Source organism: Pongo pygmaeus, chromosome 2 (genome assembly GCF_028885625.2).
Source record: "Pongo pygmaeus isolate AG05252 chromosome 2, NHGRI_mPonPyg2-v2.0_pri, whole genome shotgun sequence".
Taxonomy (NCBI): domain Eukaryota; kingdom Metazoa; phylum Chordata; class Mammalia; order Primates; family Hominidae; genus Pongo; species Pongo pygmaeus.
Genome location: NC_085930.1, coordinates 199,757,572 through 199,776,165, shown reverse-complemented (window position 1 = coordinate 199,776,165; position 18,594 = coordinate 199,757,572). Strand labels below are relative to the sequence as shown.

General features: G+C 38.4%; 1 protein-coding gene across 8 annotated transcripts in view; it reads right to left on the bottom strand.

The window, feature by feature from the left end:
- The window catches only part of IL1RAP (interleukin 1 receptor accessory protein), a 144,609-nt gene that overhangs the window by 92,165 nt on the left and 33,850 nt on the right, over positions 1-18,594 (bottom strand). For 7 of the 8 annotated variants that reach the window (XM_054482605.2, XM_063662561.1, XM_054482609.2 and 4 more), the window contains one exon: positions 2,565-2,629. In XM_054482605.2, coding sequence (XP_054338580.1) covers positions 2,565-2,628 — 64 coding nt within the window. In that variant the 5' untranslated portion in view covers position 2,629. Of the gene's footprint in view, positions 1-2,564; positions 2,630-10,711; positions 10,799-18,594 lie in introns of all 8 variants that reach the window. The other variant, XM_054482607.2, reaches the window with a different exon arrangement.

Sequence of the window (18,594 nt, the reverse complement as noted above, 5' to 3'; positions counted from 1 at the left end):
AGTCTGTCAGCATCCACAGATGCCTTGTAAAAGGCAATACTTTCATGTGCAGAGAGGTTGGTTGATCCCTCAAGATGCGCAATGATTTCTTTCTTCCCCCACTAGCCCAGAGCCAGTTGCTCTTTTCGTTTTTGTCAACAACATGTCCTTTTTGTTCCTCTCCCTCCAACTAGGAAGTGGCATCACTGTCAGACACAATACACCTCTTCATAAGGAAGGCAAATGAGTATGTGCCAGATGGGCTGAGGGGATTACAACATGTTTCCTGCTCCCACGGTGACGCAATGTGGCTGGTATGAGAACTTATCTTATTCAAGAAGTTAGCTTCCCCTGGCAGAATTATGAGTCACAGTTCCTGGGTAGAAAGCTCTCTTACCAAAAGCACTTGAGGTGGGGGCTGGGGACTCCTTGGATGGATTACAGTAAAGGTCATTCAGAAAAGTAACATGGTCAGGACCGCTGGGAAGGCACCAGCACTCACTAGCTTCTGGAACCTCCATGATCCTTCAGCAATGGTAACACAGTCACCTGTCCCTCTTCCTTCAGGGTGAGGGAGGACATAAAACCACATAAGGAATTACTGGCATGAACCCAAACAGGTTCCATTATAAAACTGGACAGTTTGGGGGCAGGGGAAGGGATGTAAAGTAAAGGGACGTGTATTCAACCATTTGACACCTACGTATTGAGCATCTGCTATGTGTCTGTGTGTCAATATTATTCTGAGTGTTTGGATAACAAACAAAAGTTCCTGAACAAGTTCCTGCCCTGAGGCAGCTTAAAATCCAAGACAGAGGGAGGGAAGGAGGAAGGAAAAGAGATGGAGAGAAAGGAAAGAAGGGAGGCAGAAAAGGAGGAAGGACAGGGAGTTCAGGGAGAAAAAGAGGAAGGAAAAGGAGGAGGAAACAAGAGAAGAGGAAGAGGGAGGAGGAGGAGAGAAGAGAAAGAAGGTTAATATAATATCAGGGAATGTGAGTGTTACGAAGAAAACTAAAACAGGATGGAGGGAGAGAGAGTGACTGGTAGGGACTTTTAGTTAAGATGGTCAGGGAAGCCTCTGTGAGCAGATAGCATTCAAACATAGAACTAAAGCATTCAAACATAGAACTAAATCAAATAAGAACAAACTAAAATCAAGAATTATATTTAACATATTTGAAAATCAGGACATCAAGAAACTCGCCTATCAAATGGGACACCTAACCAAGCAGGACAGATGCTGGACTGAACAGCCAGGGAGCTGTCTCCTAGTGCATCCCAGCTGAATAACATCCCCGGTTATCTACAGCCATTCCTCTGTGAAGCCCCAAAAGGCCAACAAGGCTAGAAGTTACCGCTAGTTTCAGCACTGAGCTGTACTCTGTCCTACTTATACCACTCCTTTAGTACTATTTTTGGTTTCTAATACAATGTTTTATGTGGCATAGAAAAGCTGAAACGCACCCAGAAAAGATGATCAGGATGGTAGGAGAGCTCAAATCCATGTCATATGAAAAACAGTTGAAGGCATATATTGCAGAACACTGAGGTCATGGTTATATGGTAGCTAACTTAACATTTCAGAAGCCCTCTCACAAAGAAAAGGAATTAAAGCAATGATATGTAAAGTATGGTTTATGGTGTTCAGGGGAATTTTACATGAAAAGCTTTCTAAAATGAGGACCTCTAGGTTCCCTTCATTACAACTAGAGAACCATTGCATTAGGTTTTTGGTTGTTTTGTTTCTTTCTTTCTTTTTTTTTTTTTTTCAGTCCTGCAGTTGAACGAAGTAAATGTTTGGAAAGAGACAAATTTCAGTTTTAGATACTAAAATCAAAGAGACAAATTTCAGTTTTATGTACTAAAAATTTTCTAAGAATTTGATTAGTCCAAAAACATAGGCTGAAATTTAATGATTAATAGTCAGAGGTAGAGAGTGATTCTGGGCATAATTCTGGGAAGAAGAGGAGATCTGAAAAGATGGACTTTCAAATAGCAAGTCTCTTCCATCTCTAATTTCATGTGATCCAGGCCCATGATGACTGAGTTTGGTTTTCAAACTCTATAAAGGTCTTAGCTGGTTCCTCTTATGAAGCAACATCCAGAGAAAGAATGAATCTAAAGACAGATCCTTTTTCTTTCCTATATAGAAACAATATGACAAAAACTCATTATTTTATTTAACATCTCAATGGATTATTACCACTGATAACTTTTCCACCACTGGCTCAAATTTGAAAAACAGATTGTGCTATTATCACTTCCATTTTTCCCCCATAGGACCTGAGGTAAGGGAAAAAAGCAATATTCTAGTTGGCTGAGTGTGAAGGTAATGAAAAATTCCCGTGTTTAAACACAGCGGCCCACTGCCCCCTGTGTACTCTATCCCACGAAGACTAGAGACAGCAATGGTTCTTTCCATCATCAAAATTCTACTATTCTTCTGCTTTATGATTATTTGCTATCGCAGAAGACAATGGACATGAATAACATTATGTTTATTTAAATTCATCCTCAGGAAGAGTGGACTCATTACCCTATGCATGACTTGCATTTTAATACATTGTCAAAAGTCATTCACTTACCTGAGGCATCACTTTGCAGGATTCCATAAAAGTAGAGACTCACTACACACCACAGAAGTGTCATCCTGTAAACATAAATACAAAGGTAAGGGAAATCACTTATTACTTTCAAGTGCTTAAATAATAATAACTAGCATTCATGCATGCTGACTGTAGACTAGGGACTGTTCTAAGAATTTTACAATATTAACAAATTTCACTGTCAGAACCAACCAATAAGACATGTTTTATTTTGTTTCTGTTTTTTTGTTGTTTGTTTTTCAATTCCCATATTACATGCAGATAAAGAAGTTTAATAGACAGGTTTAAATAACATAACCAAGATCCTTTGGCTAGAGACAAGTTTAAATAACATAACCATGATCCTTTGGCTAGAAAGTGGTAGAGCTATGATCAAACTCCAGCTGTCTGGCTCCACAACTCTCTCTTTTTCACCGAACTATAACTGCCTACTTAAAAAATATTCATCTGGATTTTTTGACCAGGATTTACTTTTCTGGCGGATAAATTCAACCTTCTTACCCCTCTTTGCATTCCCTTGGTCTATTTCTAGTTGGAATACTTTACAATCCAGGTACTTTTCCCTTTTAGTGACACATAGACACATAGAAAGTCTAGAAATCCTGGATTCAGACTTTGTCTGCAATCTACCACACACTGAATTTATATTAAGGAAAATATATAAATCTAATTCCCTGCTGTTCATGCTCTCCTCTTCTCACTGGAAGACAGAAATGATGAGAGAGGAGTCAACTTTCTATGATCTTTAGCTTTCCTATTAATAACCAGCTGAAACAGCCAACTGGTGTGAACCATACCCTTACATTTGGTTGTATGATATTTAATGCCGAAGACCTGGAGATTTGATAGCTCTGTGAAGTATTTCTTTTCCTACCACCCAAGACATATCTGGCCACTGGTAAAACCTCTGTGGGTTATAAATACTGAAACGTGAAGATGATGCAGAAATTCCATGCTCAAGAACTCTGCTTTCTGTGTCGAAGGTAACCGCCATATAAGAATGCTTGCAGAGGTCTTGATAACTTGTCCAGCTCATATTTCTAGTAAGTGACAAAGATGGTATTTATATCCACATTAAGCTAACTACAAAGATTATTATCTCAAATAGCCTATGCCACAAGTTTCACAACCACAGGTATGCAGCAGCTTAAACAGAACAAATAGGTATTTGATAAATAAGATGACCATATAACATCATTTAAAATGGGCCAATTTTAAGAGCATTAAATTATAACAAAACGTATAAACTACACAAGGAATCCAAGAGGTGTGGCCACCCTAAAGGACGATGCAAATTTCCAACTCCCATCACCTCTCTTGACCACACCTCTCCAAAAATCTCTGGTTCATGCTTCCTTTTTTAGCCTGGTTGTACACAAATCACAGGTGAGCTCGTCATATCACGAGCCGTTGTTTCATCTGATAAATTAAACGATGTTTTCTTCCCAGCACATCTTCCTTCCAGCTCTTATATTATGACCTTGGGGAAATCTTTCTCTCTCCATCAGTCTTTCATTTATTCAATAAAACATGTATTGAGCATTTTCTCCTTCGTTTCCGAATTTTTTAGTTTGTGTGTGTGTGTGGTTATGTAGTAGATGTGTGTGTGTGTGTGTGTGTGTGTGTGTATGGACCAGATATATTTTGATACAGGCAAGCAATGTGAAATAAGCACATCATGGAAAATGGAATATCCATCCCCTCAAGGATTTCTCCTTTGAGTTTCCAAGTTGCTATGATACAGCTACGAAGCCTCTCGTGGGCAAAATGTAGGGTCTTCTCTAAAGGCACTTTTCCACAGTAAAGATAAACCCCCAGCAAGAAACTTTAGTATCATCAACTATGTATAGAACACACATCCAGAGACACTTAGGAGATAAAAAGAGTTACCAGACAGAAATTCTAGCACTAGGCAGGGTCTAACAGAAACTTAAAATGTGCACCAAAAAAAAAAAAAAAAAAAACCCCTGCAATACAAAGTAAAAAGTGATAAAAATAGAGAGGAACAGATAAGTGTTATTGAAGATTAGCAAAGGAAAGAGGTCACTCCAGCCAAGACAATAAAAGAAGATGAAACACAAGAGGTGACATTTGAACTGGTATGGATATTTAGACTTGAGGCAGAAGGAACATGTGAGAAAAAGAAACTTTTAGTGGAGAATAATGCTCAAAGGTAGTGAAAGCATAGAACACAAATGGAAAATAGTATATAAAGAACTGAGTTTTGCTCAAGCACAAGGTTTTAGAAAAAGAACTATAGAAGATTTTGTTGGAAAGCAGACAGTGGTAAAATCATAATATGGCAAAGCCTTAAATAACAGGCCAAAGGCTTGGGATTTAAAGAGCAAATAGGGAGCCACCGAAGTTTTCTGAGTAGAGGAGCAATATGACCCTCAAATTGTACTTTATAGAGCACTGCCAGGCACTTATTAGATAGATTGCTGCTAAATTGTCTTGAAGTCATTTTGGCTCCTGAATCTGTTATCACAATAATTGCTATCTTCCTAGCTTTGTGACATCTATAAACTTGATCAGCATGCAACCTATATCCTCATCCAAGTCATTAATAAATGTAATTAATAATTCTGCATTAAACTTGCCAGCAAAGAGCAACTAGAGATTTCATTGCATTCAGGCAACTGAAATTTCAGCCCCACTTCTCAGCTATGCTAAAGCAATAGGCCCTCCCAAATTGCTGTCGGCTATTTAAAAACCCCCACATACCTCTAGATTTTCCCAGTTTGCCTGTTTATAAGCTGCTGAATTCCTAAGGCAACATTTAGAAGACATTCTAATTAGTGTGATTGAGGGCCTTAATTGATATTCCCAAGAGTAACTGGATTATGCTGAAGGCAGCAAAGAGTCAGGTCACCAAGGCAAAGCTAATCTAAAGATAACCTGTCTGCGAACACATATCCAGGGCCAGTCCTGCCCTGTGATGAATTAGAATAAAGCAGACTGAAAAGGAAACGTGATTGAGCAGGCTGGTTTTGACAGATTAAAGGTACCAATGTTATTGGGAGGCGCTTGGCTGTTCTGAAACCTCTCAGAGAATGCCGGGTCATTTAGCATTGTCTTGTATTCAGCCTTAGAATTTTATTATCGTAAAGAGTAATACACTTTTGGTTGTTGCGTCTTAGAGTGAGAGGGTGCTGGGTCGGAGATGGAGAAGCTGTCAGAAAGCAAAGGGACATGGGTAATAAACATAGATTCTCAGTGTCTAAATTAGAGCTTAGCTTCAGATTATTGCAATGGGGCCTAACAGACCCTGCTGCTGCTTCAGATGATTCTAACCTACACATAACATATTCCAAGCCTTTCGTGCATTATCCATTTAATTTACTGCATGATAATCTTCATACTCCCTCCCTTATGTTTTGGTACATCTCTCATATTTAATCCTATTGTTTCCCAGTACATCAACTTTAATGCCTATATCATTTAGCAAGAAGATTTAAAATGTACTTAGTTCTCTGTAATCGACGACAATGTTAAAGATGTGTCTTAACATGTGCTCAGCACCTTAACATCTATTTCCGCATACGAAACTTTATATTGCCTGCATTCTCTAGACTTGGTAATCATTAGCATCTCCTTATCTGCATCACTCTGACCACTGGATTCTCTCACCTAGCCCGCAGGTGACAGGCTGAAACTAGGTTTGCTGCGCCAAGGGTGGGATCTGCCGTGAATCACCATTTGTTCTGCCTGCCTTCCGCTCAGCAGCATTTCACCAGGTCACAGTACTGGATTTGTCCCTCAGTTTCCTGATCCCATATATAGCTCTATAATCAGAAAACACCCACTCAGGCCTTCGACCTGGTGCTCATCAGCACCCTCTTCCAGGAGCCTACCTATGTCCCTGTAAAGGCTTGCAGTCAGCTAGATAAACCTCCTATAACCATAAAACTGCTAAACCTGCTTCATTCTGCCATGGTCGACTGACACCCTTTTCTATGACCTGCCCACTGAAAACTATGACCATTCACAGTTTTGAAAACTTGGCCATTCACACCAAGGAATACACCCCAGAAGGCCATCCCCATAAAAGGTCAACCCTGTAGTCAAATCACTTCCTTGAGTCCCGATCCTGCCCTAATCCCATTCAGATCTTTCCTTTTATTTTCTCTAAGTTACTGCAAAAAGTCTGAGTAGGTCTGGCATTCTGTGCTCACCTAAGATATAATGAACAAGACTTTGAAGAAAACAGGAAAAGCTACTAATTATTCCATTCTACAGAAAAGGAATAGCATTTATTAAGACATGAGAGTTATTTTCATCATCAATCTTTTGTGGAGTTTATAGGGCTTTTTTTGAAAATGGGATCCTTGTGCAGAATATTTCAAATCTAATATTTATCAGTAAATGAAAGTTTTGGCAAAGTGACATGGAAGGCTCTGAGATTTGGGGTAAAATGAAGTAAATATTCTTCATCCTGTCTTTGCAGTTATAAAACAGGAGCATATTATATGGAACAACTGTTTGAGGATTCTAGCAGTAAAAAATAAGGCATCCTTTTCAATAGGACATTCACCAGATACACCATATCATGTATCATAAATCAAATTTTAACAAATTTAAAAGAATTCAAAGTATGTTCTCTCCCCATAGAATTAAACTAGAAATCAATAACAGAAAGATAATAGGAAAATCTCCAAACACTTCAAGTTAAAATACATGCCTTAAAATAAAGTATATATGGGTTAAAAAGAAAGTTGTAAGGGAAATTAGAAAATATTTCTAACTTGACAAAAATAAAATAAAACATACCAAGTGTGTGAGATGCAGCTAACGTAGTGATTAGAGGATAATTTGTAGCATTAAAGGCTTATCTTAGAAAAGAAGAAAGATAGCAAGCCCATAATCTAATCTTCCACTTTAAGAAACTACAGAAAGAAGAATAAATGAAACAAGCATAATAAAGGAAACTTTATAGAGTAGAAATCAAATAATTTTAAAACAGGAAATATATACATATAGAAAAATAAAGAAACCAAAAGTTAGTTCTTTGAAAAGAACAATAAAACATAAACCTCAAGCCAGGTGACACATTAAGTAAGGAAAAAAAGTACTATCACTAAAAATAGAAATGAATGACGGGACATGACTAGTGATCACGGAGACATTAAACTGTTAATAAGGCAATATTACAAACTCTAGGCTCATACATTCCACAACTTAGATAAAATGGACTAATATCTCAAAAACTACAAACTACTACAGCTCAGCTAAGATGAAACAGACGGCAGGAATAGTCCAATAACTATTAAAGGAATAGAAATATATTCATCTCCAGAGTCACCAGAAAGGAACACAATACTGCTGACACCATCATTTCAGCCTTATGAAACCCTAAGCAGGGAACCAGCTAAGCCACATTGTTCTTGGCCTTCTGACCCACAGAAACTGTGCAACAATAAATCGGTGTTTTTTAAGCAACTAAGTTTTTGGTAATTTGTTAAAATGGTACTAGAAAATAATAGAAGAAACATACCATATTTATGAACTGAGAAACTCAACATAGAGAAGTCAATTTTCTCCAAGATGGCCTACAGATTTAGTTAATTCCAATCAAAATCCCAGAAAGATTTTTTCTAGCTACAGAGAAACTGATTCTGATATTTATATGAAAATAGAAAGCCCTAAGACATTGAGAAAAATTTTGAAAAAGAAGACTAAATAAAGTTGGACGACTCATATAAGAAACAACTCAATTTTAAAATGTTGAAGTCATAAAGAAACACTTTACCAAAACAATATGCAAAAGTCAAATAAACACATGAAGAGTCATTCAATGTCATTAGCCATCAGGGAAATGCAAATTAAAACCACAAGGAGATACCACAATACACCTTTCAGAATGACTAAAATTAAAAAATAAATACTGACAATACCAAGTGATGAAGAGGATGCAAAGCAATTGGAACTCTCATACTGGTAGAATATGAAATGTCCATATACCCTCTCTGGAAAACGGCAGTTTCTTAATAAAGTTAAACATAAACTTGCCGTACAACCCAGTAATCTCACTCTCAGATATTTGTACAAGGGAAATGGAAACTTACTTTCATACAAAAAGCTACACCTGCATGTTTGTAGAAGCCCTATTATTAATTGCCTAAAGCTGGAAACAATTCAATTGTCATTCTACAAGTGAATGGATCAACAAATTCTGTGGCATCCAAAGAAATAGAGTAATACTCAGCAATACTAAGCAATGAGCATTATATATGTTGATATAATAACTTGGATGAATCTCAAAGGCATTGTGCTGAATTAAATAAACCAACTTTAATAGGATGCCTATTGTATGATTCCATTTAAATAACACTCTCAGAAAGACAGAACTGGAGTGACCGAGAACAGATCAAGGGGTTAGGGATAATGGGAGAGTATGACTGCAAAAGGAGGGCACATGAGAGTTGTTTGGAGAAACAGAACAGTTTTGTATCCTGTTTGTCGCAGTGGTTACTTGATTCGATACATGAGTTAATATTCACAGAGCTGTACTCCCAAAAAAGTTAATGTTACAGTGCATTAATTAGAAATATATTTTAAGTGGTATGATTTTTCTTTTTAAAAACTCAACAAATGATTTATGGAGCCTTTTTGACAGTTTAAAGAAAGGTGTTTTAACCTAAATATGGTTTCTATTTTCAACATTTACTTTGAAAATAACACAGCCTTGTCATTAAGCACTGAATATTCCAGAAATGCCTAGCAGTGGAGGTACATGGAGAGATCAATGAAATGCCCCAACTTTCAGCTTACCAAGCCAGTACTGCTAACCTTTACTGATATAACAGCAGAGTCAAAGTTCATAAGAAAACATTAGCACACTCCTCTTAGATACTGCCTTCTCCCTTTTTAGGAAATAGCTTCAAAGTGCTCAGCACTCTGAGAGGACATATATACATAATATACCACCTGCCATCTTTAGAAGCTTGGAATAGAATGTGAGCAGATTGATTCCCTTTTGTGCTTTAATATTTTGAATAGCAACATGCTCTGTGGAGTAAGGGAAGAAATACCATCATGAAGTCCTGTCCCTCACAAGGGAGAACTAGAACTGGGTTTTCAGTGAGAGGAAGGTGAAAGAGCAATTTAAAAAGAGCACTGAACTTGAAGTTCCTAGTTTGTTTGACTATGTGATACTGGAGAGCCTGAGAGAAGAGGTGAGGAATATTCATATTGACCTCTTAGGAAGATCTGTAACTCGCTCACTGTCTTGATGGTTAATTCAAGACTGATGTGCTAGGGGTTCACGGATCCTTCTAAACAAGGTAAGGAATTGTTCCATTGTACCCTCTCTCCAGAGGACAATTTGATGATTAAGTATTTCTCTACTTAGGGACACTGAGGCTGGGGAATGATAAAAACTAATACAACTACTTCACCATTTGTTGAGAGGAAAGTCTTAATAATTGCTGTAAAGTGCTTAGCACCGTCCAGGAACACAAATTGCTCTCAGCAAATGCTGATTATCATCAACTCTTAATAAGTGAGATAATAGATGTGAAATAATTGAGGAACTATGGAGTAGTAGACAATGTGAGCTACCATTAATATTATTTACAAAAAAGAGCCCAAATTACATGGTTCAAGTTGACCATTGAGTATTGGGCAAAACTTGCCATGCCCTACACTTTGTGTGTACTAGGTCCAAGTTTAGTGCTCTATTTTCAAAATATTTCAAAGAAGATAGTTTTAGTTGTCAAGTCTGGCCTTGACAAATTACAGAAAAGCCAAGATTACTGTGATAGGCTCTATGATGAAATTGGAAATTGGAAAAATCATGGCTCAGGGGGTTTCCCTTCTCTAGGCCTCATATCCTCATTTTTAAAGTAGCAATAAAAATCCCTGTCCTGACTCTCTCATAGGGCAGATGGAGAGGATCGAAGGATGTGACATGTGAAAACATATATATGTGTGTGTGTGTGTGTGTATACAGGTATATATATATACATAAAATGCTATATATTATGACAATTAGTGTTTATTATGAAATAAGCTAAAGTTTTTGCTTGGTTTTGTTTAAATTTGAAAGAAACTGAAAGGGTAGAGAACTTAAAGTCGATAAGGAAATATTTTATAAATTGTTTAATTTAAATCAGAAAATGAATTACCTTTGAGATATTAAAGGGAGGGGCAAGAGTGAGGCTTCTAGGGCCTGCTAATGTTCTAGTTCTTAGGTGATGATTACATGACGATGCCTATGTAAACAAAATGAAAAAGTTGAACACAATATTTATGTACTGTCAATATGTTGTGCTTCTGTAAAAAATGTGGAAAAACTTTTTCGTTGGTTAAAGCGTATTTAAGAAAACAGGGACAGGTTACAGAAAGATACAGAACTAACAATAGAAGATAGATAGATAGATAGATAGATAGATAGATAGATAGATAGATAGATAGATAGACCTCTATCTATCTATCTATATAATTTTAAACCAAGGAAGCAAATTAAATCCAACACAGAATGTGACAGGGAACTTCAAGGCTGGAAGGAGGAGTTATTTATGATGAGATGGTCAAACACAACTTTTAATTCACTCAGTAAATATGTATTAAGCTCTGGACAGTCTGGAGGAAGAGGGAGAGAAACTATCCCCTTCCTCATGAAGCTTGCAATTTTTGGAGGTATTCAAACCACATACTTTGAATTATAACAATGAAAAAACATTAGACAAACCCAAAGAGGAACATTCTACAAAACAACTGGTGTGTAAATTTCAAAAGTATCAAGGTAGGAAGTTAATGCAAAATGGAAAGGCTGTTCCAGGCTGAAGGAAGCAAGGCAAGAGAACTAAACGCAATGCCTGATCGTGAAATGAATCTTTTGGCTATAAAAACATGTTTGGGATTATGGATCAGGAAAAAAATGCTCTTTCTGCTGTACTGTAACTTTTTCTGTACGTTTGACATTGTATGTTTCTCTTCTCATCCAACCCTCCCCCGACACAGCATAGAGAAGAGTGCTGCAGCAGAGGCATTTCAAAACACGTGAGAGTAGGGAGTAGAGAAGGAAGCGGAGTAGAGAGGAGGGAGGAAGGAGCACATCACTTGGGCAATGTGATGCCATTTGAAGTTCAAGCAGGGAATTAGGTGAAATTATCACCACCACAGGCACAAAACAGACATAACACCTGTGGACTAAGATCCAGTCACCTCCGGGTTAGGAAATTAATTACTTTTCCCAGCATAGAAAAGTTTCTTAGCCATCTGAGGTTTTCTCCCCTTAAATTTCACTTAACGACACTGCCACTAATAACCTCTCTAATTCAAAAGGATGGTCTGAAGATCACGATCCTGTCTGTGAGACTCTCGAGAGAAAGGCATTTTCTACAAGCTGTTAGAAAGGCCAGAAGTAACAAAATTGTGGCTGAATTTTCATAGATTTCTCTATAAAACCTGTAATTCCCTAGCTTCTGAATCTATAGCATCAAATTTCATTCAAATCAATGTATTTATTAAGCCCCTATTTTATACACTTTAATAGAAGTTGTGCAATATATAGAAATAAACACACTGTTCATTTATTTAATCAGGGATCTCACAGGTAGAGAGCAAAGTTAGACACACACACACACACACACACACACACACACTAAACAACAAGAAAGCAAATGGCCAAGTAGGATACAATTCCTCCAAAATCCGAGATGAAAATTATCATGTCCTGTGCTGAGAAATCTGCAAAAGGACTGCATGGCCAAAAAATAAGTTTGAAAAGTAACATATCACGTATCTCTTGGAGATTCACAATACACACTGGCATTTTAAAGGTTTGGAGTAATCTGCCAAGTGAATACTGTGGTCCGCTTGGCTTAACACAACACTAACCAAAGTTATTTTGAGACAGCCAAATATAAAGGGTCCCCAGGAGAACCTCCGACTGGTCTGCACACTGGTTGAACGGGGTGGAGCCATGAAAGTTGGCACCATTTGCAGCGGGGAGGAGCCTGGCCTCTCCTGTTCCTGGGTAGTAACCAGGGATTCAATCTATGAGACGGGAAGCCTGCTAGCAGGACTCTCTCACTTTGCTGAGAGCCCGTTTCCTTTTTTTTCCTTTTTGCCCAATAAATTCCATTTTTCTCACCCTTCTGTGTGTCTGCAAGCCTAATCTTTCCTGGTTGTGTAACAAGAATCCTAAGGAGAAAGTCCTATGACATCTTTGGTGCCAAGAACATGGGGTTTGAGAAAGGGTGAGTGAGATGCAAAACAAGAAATCTCTTTCCTTCTCATTTCTAAACCTTTTCATCCTCAGACTTCTGAGGGTAGAGGAAACTGTGCCCCCACCACTGTCACGTTCAGGGGTCAGAAAAGACGGCCTCAGTCCAACCCAGCCTTTCCATGGCCTTTTCCTTCTTTTTTCCGGATGGACGGGCAAACGGCAGCTCCCGGTTCCCCCTCCCATCCCGGCTGGGGCTGGGGAACGCCATGCATCCATGGCGTCTTCCCCTCCATAGCCAAGGGGTTCAACCCCATTGGACAGCAATTAAGTTTCTCTCCCCAGTGGAGGAACGTATTTGCATAAGAATAAGAGGTTCTTCCCCAGGCATTTAAAATTTTTTTTTTCTTTCCTTTTCTCCATCAGGTCAGGAATTGACTTTTAAGCGTGGTTGTTGTTTATTTATTTATTTATTTTTGTTTGTGTTTTCCTTTTCGAAGACATTTTACTAGGCTAGGAATGATAAGGATCAATGTTTATATTCTCTGTAAAGTTTTAATTATGAAAAAGGATTTGTGAGGCTGGTCTTAAGTTGTAGCCAGTCTGGTGTGCTTTGCAGTCTTTCTGTATGGTCTGTAAAGTACTTCCTTGCAGGCCTCCATCTTGTTGTACGTCCTTGGGGGCGTGGCATGTAACCACATGGCAAGGCTTTGTTTAGCTTACCTATGGCCTGGATTCAATCCTGGCTTAGGAAATGAGCTCTTCAGGGTTTGATATCTGTATGACCTTTTGCTATTTGTTGATTCCCTTCCCCTCCACAAACTGCATTGGATTTTCCCTGCTCTGAGCCTTTAGTAAAATCTGAAAGCCAGAAATATTGGCCACTTGTCGAGTATTAAGGGAGTTAAAAGGATTTTCTTAAGGAGCGCTCAGCTTAATTAAAAGTGGATATCCAAGTTAAAGTTATATTTAAAAGGCCTTTATGTTTTCCTTTTCTTGGACCTTGTTTTTCTGGAAAAAGTGCTTTTTTTTTTTTTTTTCAGTCAAACAAATTATTTTTCTCCATTTTGCCTCATCACTTTTAATGCATGCATGAGAGGGGAGAGACCTCTGTTTTTCTCATGGAACCCCCAAAATTAAAGCATTCAGAGGCTAATAATCCAAATGTGAGATTGCCAAATGAAGGATCTTGTGGGGACTGGGTGTAGTTGTTTATGTGTTTTGTGTGTGATGTCTATAAAAAGAGCTCTAATTAATTGTCCTAAAGGAAGATAAGCACTTGGATCAAATGTTTTTAAAAGGGAAGACAAAAGCTGTGGTACCTTTCAGTTCACGTGACTTTAATCTTTGGAAAAAAATGTAAATTCTTGCCCAGGATTAAAGAATTATTTTAAATTAAATAAGAAAGCTAAAAGTTCAAACAAGCAGTAGAAGGAGTGTAAAAATTAATCTTGCAAAAATTCCCTGTGTGAACATATTGACTAAATTCAAAAAGGTATTATATGGTTTTTCTGTAAATTGAGGACTGAAAAAAAGCACAACAAGGGACTGTTAAGGCACTAATTTATTCTTTAGCAGAATTTGTAAAGGGCTATAAAAGGTTTTTTGCTTAAGTTCCTGAGTCATCATTTTTGTAAAATAATTTATCATAATCTGGAATTCTATTTCTGAACATCAAATGTTTTAAACCACTAACATATTTATCAGGCTTCCCAAAATCAAACTTTAGTTACAAAATTGTCTTTCCTGACACCTGGCTTTTTGGATACTTCAAAGGGCCACTGGAGTGTCCAGAAAAGAGAGGTAAACAGGATTATTTAACATGTTTAGGTACATTGGATTGCCAAAATGATGTTCAATCTTCTTTAGGAAATATTTTGGTGAATAATGCTAATATATGTTCCAAAATTGTATGGAATTTCTAAAATTCTAATATCTGAGTATATGCTATCAATCATAACAAGCTTGTTATGTTAAGTTATTGTAAACCACAGAGATAACCAAATTTGGTCAATTGTGTTTCTAACTGTAACTACCCTGGACATTTTGTTATTCACAGACAATTGTTGACTTGTTTTAATCCTTTTCAAAATATTGTTTATAATGAGCTATAGAACTTTGACAGGGGCTCTTAAATACAGGTTTATGATAACTTTGGGGATTGTAACAGTGGAATAAAAGAAAAATGTACAGGACTCATAAAGAGCTGAAGTGTTCACAAATATCAAGCAAAACAAGAACTAAACAGACTGAACTGAGAAAACTGAAACAATCTTTCAAACTTTCACTTGGAATATTGCTGATCCTTGTTTTGTTTTTCAGAGTCAAAGAAACTTATTTTGAACTATTTACAGCCTTTAATAATTGAGTAAGTATCCTCCTGTGAAGAAAATTTGGAGCATGTTTGTTTCTCTCTGCCTGGTTCCTCTAGAATTTGGAAGCTATCTGTGAGTATTTTTAACTTATGGCAATATAGTCGTTTGCATCAGTACAATAAGCATCTATTTTTCTTTTGCAACAGGACACAATTGCAGAAACTGTTTTACCAAGGGTTTGACTGAAGATTATGCTCCCCTTTAAGGAGTCAAGCTCAACTTGCAGAGCCAATGAAAGCTCCTGGGGAAAAAAACTGGCTTCACACTCTTGTCTACACAGTCCTTGTACAGGGTTCCTGACCTGTGGTCAGTAGAGAATGTCACTTTCTAACAGGCCCAAGAGCTCCAAATTTATCTTGGGACCTTAAGAGGAGAGGATCACCCAACTCATAGGTATTTGAAGATACAAACCCATGGCTAGGCTCAGCTTTAAAAGGTCTTATCTGAGATTCCACCAAAGCCAGTCTAACAGGTGTATGTAGAAACAGTTATTCTTGCTGTACTTTATGCAAATAATCAGGCCAAGTATAAGACTAAAGTCTATTTTGCAAACAAGTCAGTCCTACAATGATTTTTCTTTTTGACAAAAATAAGGACTGAAGAGAAACTATGTTTCAAAACTTATACCTTTGTCATTAAATTCTAAACTCATTAGTTGTTTTTAAGTTTTTGCCTACATATTAGACTAATCCTGCTTGTTCCTGTGAACCAACCAGCAATCTCCGGCTGCAGCTCAGAAAGAACAAACGGGATGGGTAATGTAGAAATCTGGATCAGTATTCTAGTTCTGAGCAATTATCCTGCAAATCCTGACAGGTGATGGGAATAAATAGTATATCCATCACCCGGAGGTTTCCTTTTTGGGAAAGTAAGACCAAGGGAGCTAACCAAAGCCAAGCACCATGCACCCAAATCTTAGCAAGCATAACTATAACCACCAGTTATCTGGAAATGTCACAAGACATCATTTTCTCTCCCTTCTTGGAGGAGGACTCAATTCCACAGCTTTACCTCAGCATTTGGCTTATGATAAGGAGTCCATGCAATTCCCCATGAGACACATTATTGTCCCAAACTCAATTTCAAGCTTCGGGTCAAAGCCCTAGGAAAGAAAATTGGATCTAAGGGATCCAGAGGCCCATGATAACAGAGGTTAAAAGGCACAGTTGAGGTGAGAATGGCTAACTCCTGCCAATTAAGCCAAGCCTCCGATTTCATGGATAAAGGTCATGCTAGTATCCATGGCACAAATGAGGTCTAGGGAACTCCAAGGCTACTGATAGTAGGGGGAATAGAGGCATAGGTGAGAGAAGATACTTCCTATTCTCTAAGCCCTCCCTGTTTCGTGGGTGCCTGCTTTGGCAACCATGGGTGGCACGTGCCAAGGCTGCCAGGACTCAGAGATGCAAGGATGGAAGACGGAAAGAGGACACTCTTCCTTCTCTCCCTCACGCACCCCAGGTATTTGCTAGGAAGAGAAGGGAACCAGGGATGCCTGCTCCCCTCTTTATAGATGAGTAGCCATCCGTCTTCACTCTGTACCCCTTTAAATGCATCCTGAACCCCTGGAACTCCTTTGAAAAAAACATCTTATTTTTTCCTTTCTCTTCCTCTGCCCTTTCTTCACTGATAGGTAATTGTGTCTCCATACTACAGAACACTCCCCTTGGACGCAGCCTCCAAACTGGGAGAAGTTAATTTCCCAAACCTTAAACCAGTTGGCTTAGTATTGGGCTCGGGAGAAGGCAACCCAGAAGCCTGACATGCCGGTAAAAGGGTAAAAGTTGTTTTACCAATCAGGCTTTTGGCCTCTCTCTGACTGTGCAAACTGGTAAAAGGCCTCAGGATTTTTGAGCTATCCTCACCCCTGACTTGTTTCATTTAAATACATGTTTTCTAATAACCCAGTCTGTCTTTTCTCACATTCAGGCCATCAAACTCCAAACGGTCTTGCAACCAGAGCTTTGGATGATGGCCCCTTCTGCTGGGGACCCTTACATAGGCCTCTGAGGGAGCTCTGGCTGTCATTTTCCCAAAACAGCACCCCGTCAGCAGGAAGCAGTTAAGATTGGTCTTCATCTTTATTCTTATCCTTATTCTAATGGCAGCTAGATGTACTTCTTTCAGGGGGAATGAGACAGTCAAGTATAAAGGGGTCCCTGGAGAACCTCTGACCAGCCTGTGCACTGGGAGAATGGGGTAGAGCTACAGAGGTTCATACCGTTTGCAAGGGGGAGGAGCCTGGTTCCTCTTGTTCCTGGGTGGTAACCAGGGATTCAATCTGTGAGGCGGGAAGCCTCCTAACAGGACTCTTGCTTTGTTGAGAGTCCCTGTTTCCCTTTTTTTCCTTTTTGCCAAATAAATCCCATTTTTCTCACCCTTCTACGTGTCTGTGAGCCTAATCTTTCCTGGTCATGTGACAAGAACCCTAAGGAGAATGTCCCACAACAATTTGACCATGAACCTCTTTTTATGCAATATACATATTAAAGTCTCATGGAAAATACTGCCATAGTGAAAACTCTCATTGCAGAAGGGGAGCCCAAGCCATTATTCCCAAATCAATCCTCAATCCACAAGATATAGATGTTTTTTAAAACTCCACTTGAGACCAAATTGTCTATCACTGAAAGGAAATAGGTCTTAACTTATCCACAGCCTAATTCAAGACTCAGGTCCCTTCTGCAGCTTCTCCAGAGTCTCTCTTACCTTGCCTTTGCCTAAAAATAAACTATTCCTTTTCTAAAAACTCTGGGTAGATACCTACACCTGTCTTAGAGGCCTGAGAAACTTCTGCCCTGATCTGTTTTATTTAGATTTTTTCTTACCACTCTCCTTTTTTGACTGGGAATCTAAGTTTGTGTCCACAGTGTATAGTCCAATTTTGTTATGCAATAAACACATATAAATACAAGGCAACTTCTGGGTAGTAGGAAGAACATTTCTCTAGGACACAGTCAACCTCTGTTCTAGTTTGCTGTTGATTACTTTTTAACTGTGTGGCCTTGGATAATGTACTTAACCCCTCTGAACCCTGGAATCCTTATCAATAAAATAAGGATTACCTCATAGGATGATATAAGGATCACAATAGATCATGTTTATGATAAAGTTTAATAAATGGTGAAATATGATACAAATATGAGATGTTGATACTTTTATTTTACATATGGATTCACAGGCACACTGCATTCTCTCGTCAGGCCACAGGTCATCCTAAGGGTGGAATATTCTCAAAAGGTTGGTTCAAACAGATGTCACTGTAAGTTCTGTGACAGCCACCAAGATCCACTGCCTATGAAATGAACGTGTCTTCAGAAATTAGACTTGAATGGATCCAAGCCATCCTTGGCCTCACAATACAGTCAGTTGTCTCTTCACAGAGCACTTCCTAGTATCATTCCCCCAATTCTTTCAGAAAAATGATTGGCTCAATAGAAAGCATCCAGCAGATGAGGGCCTC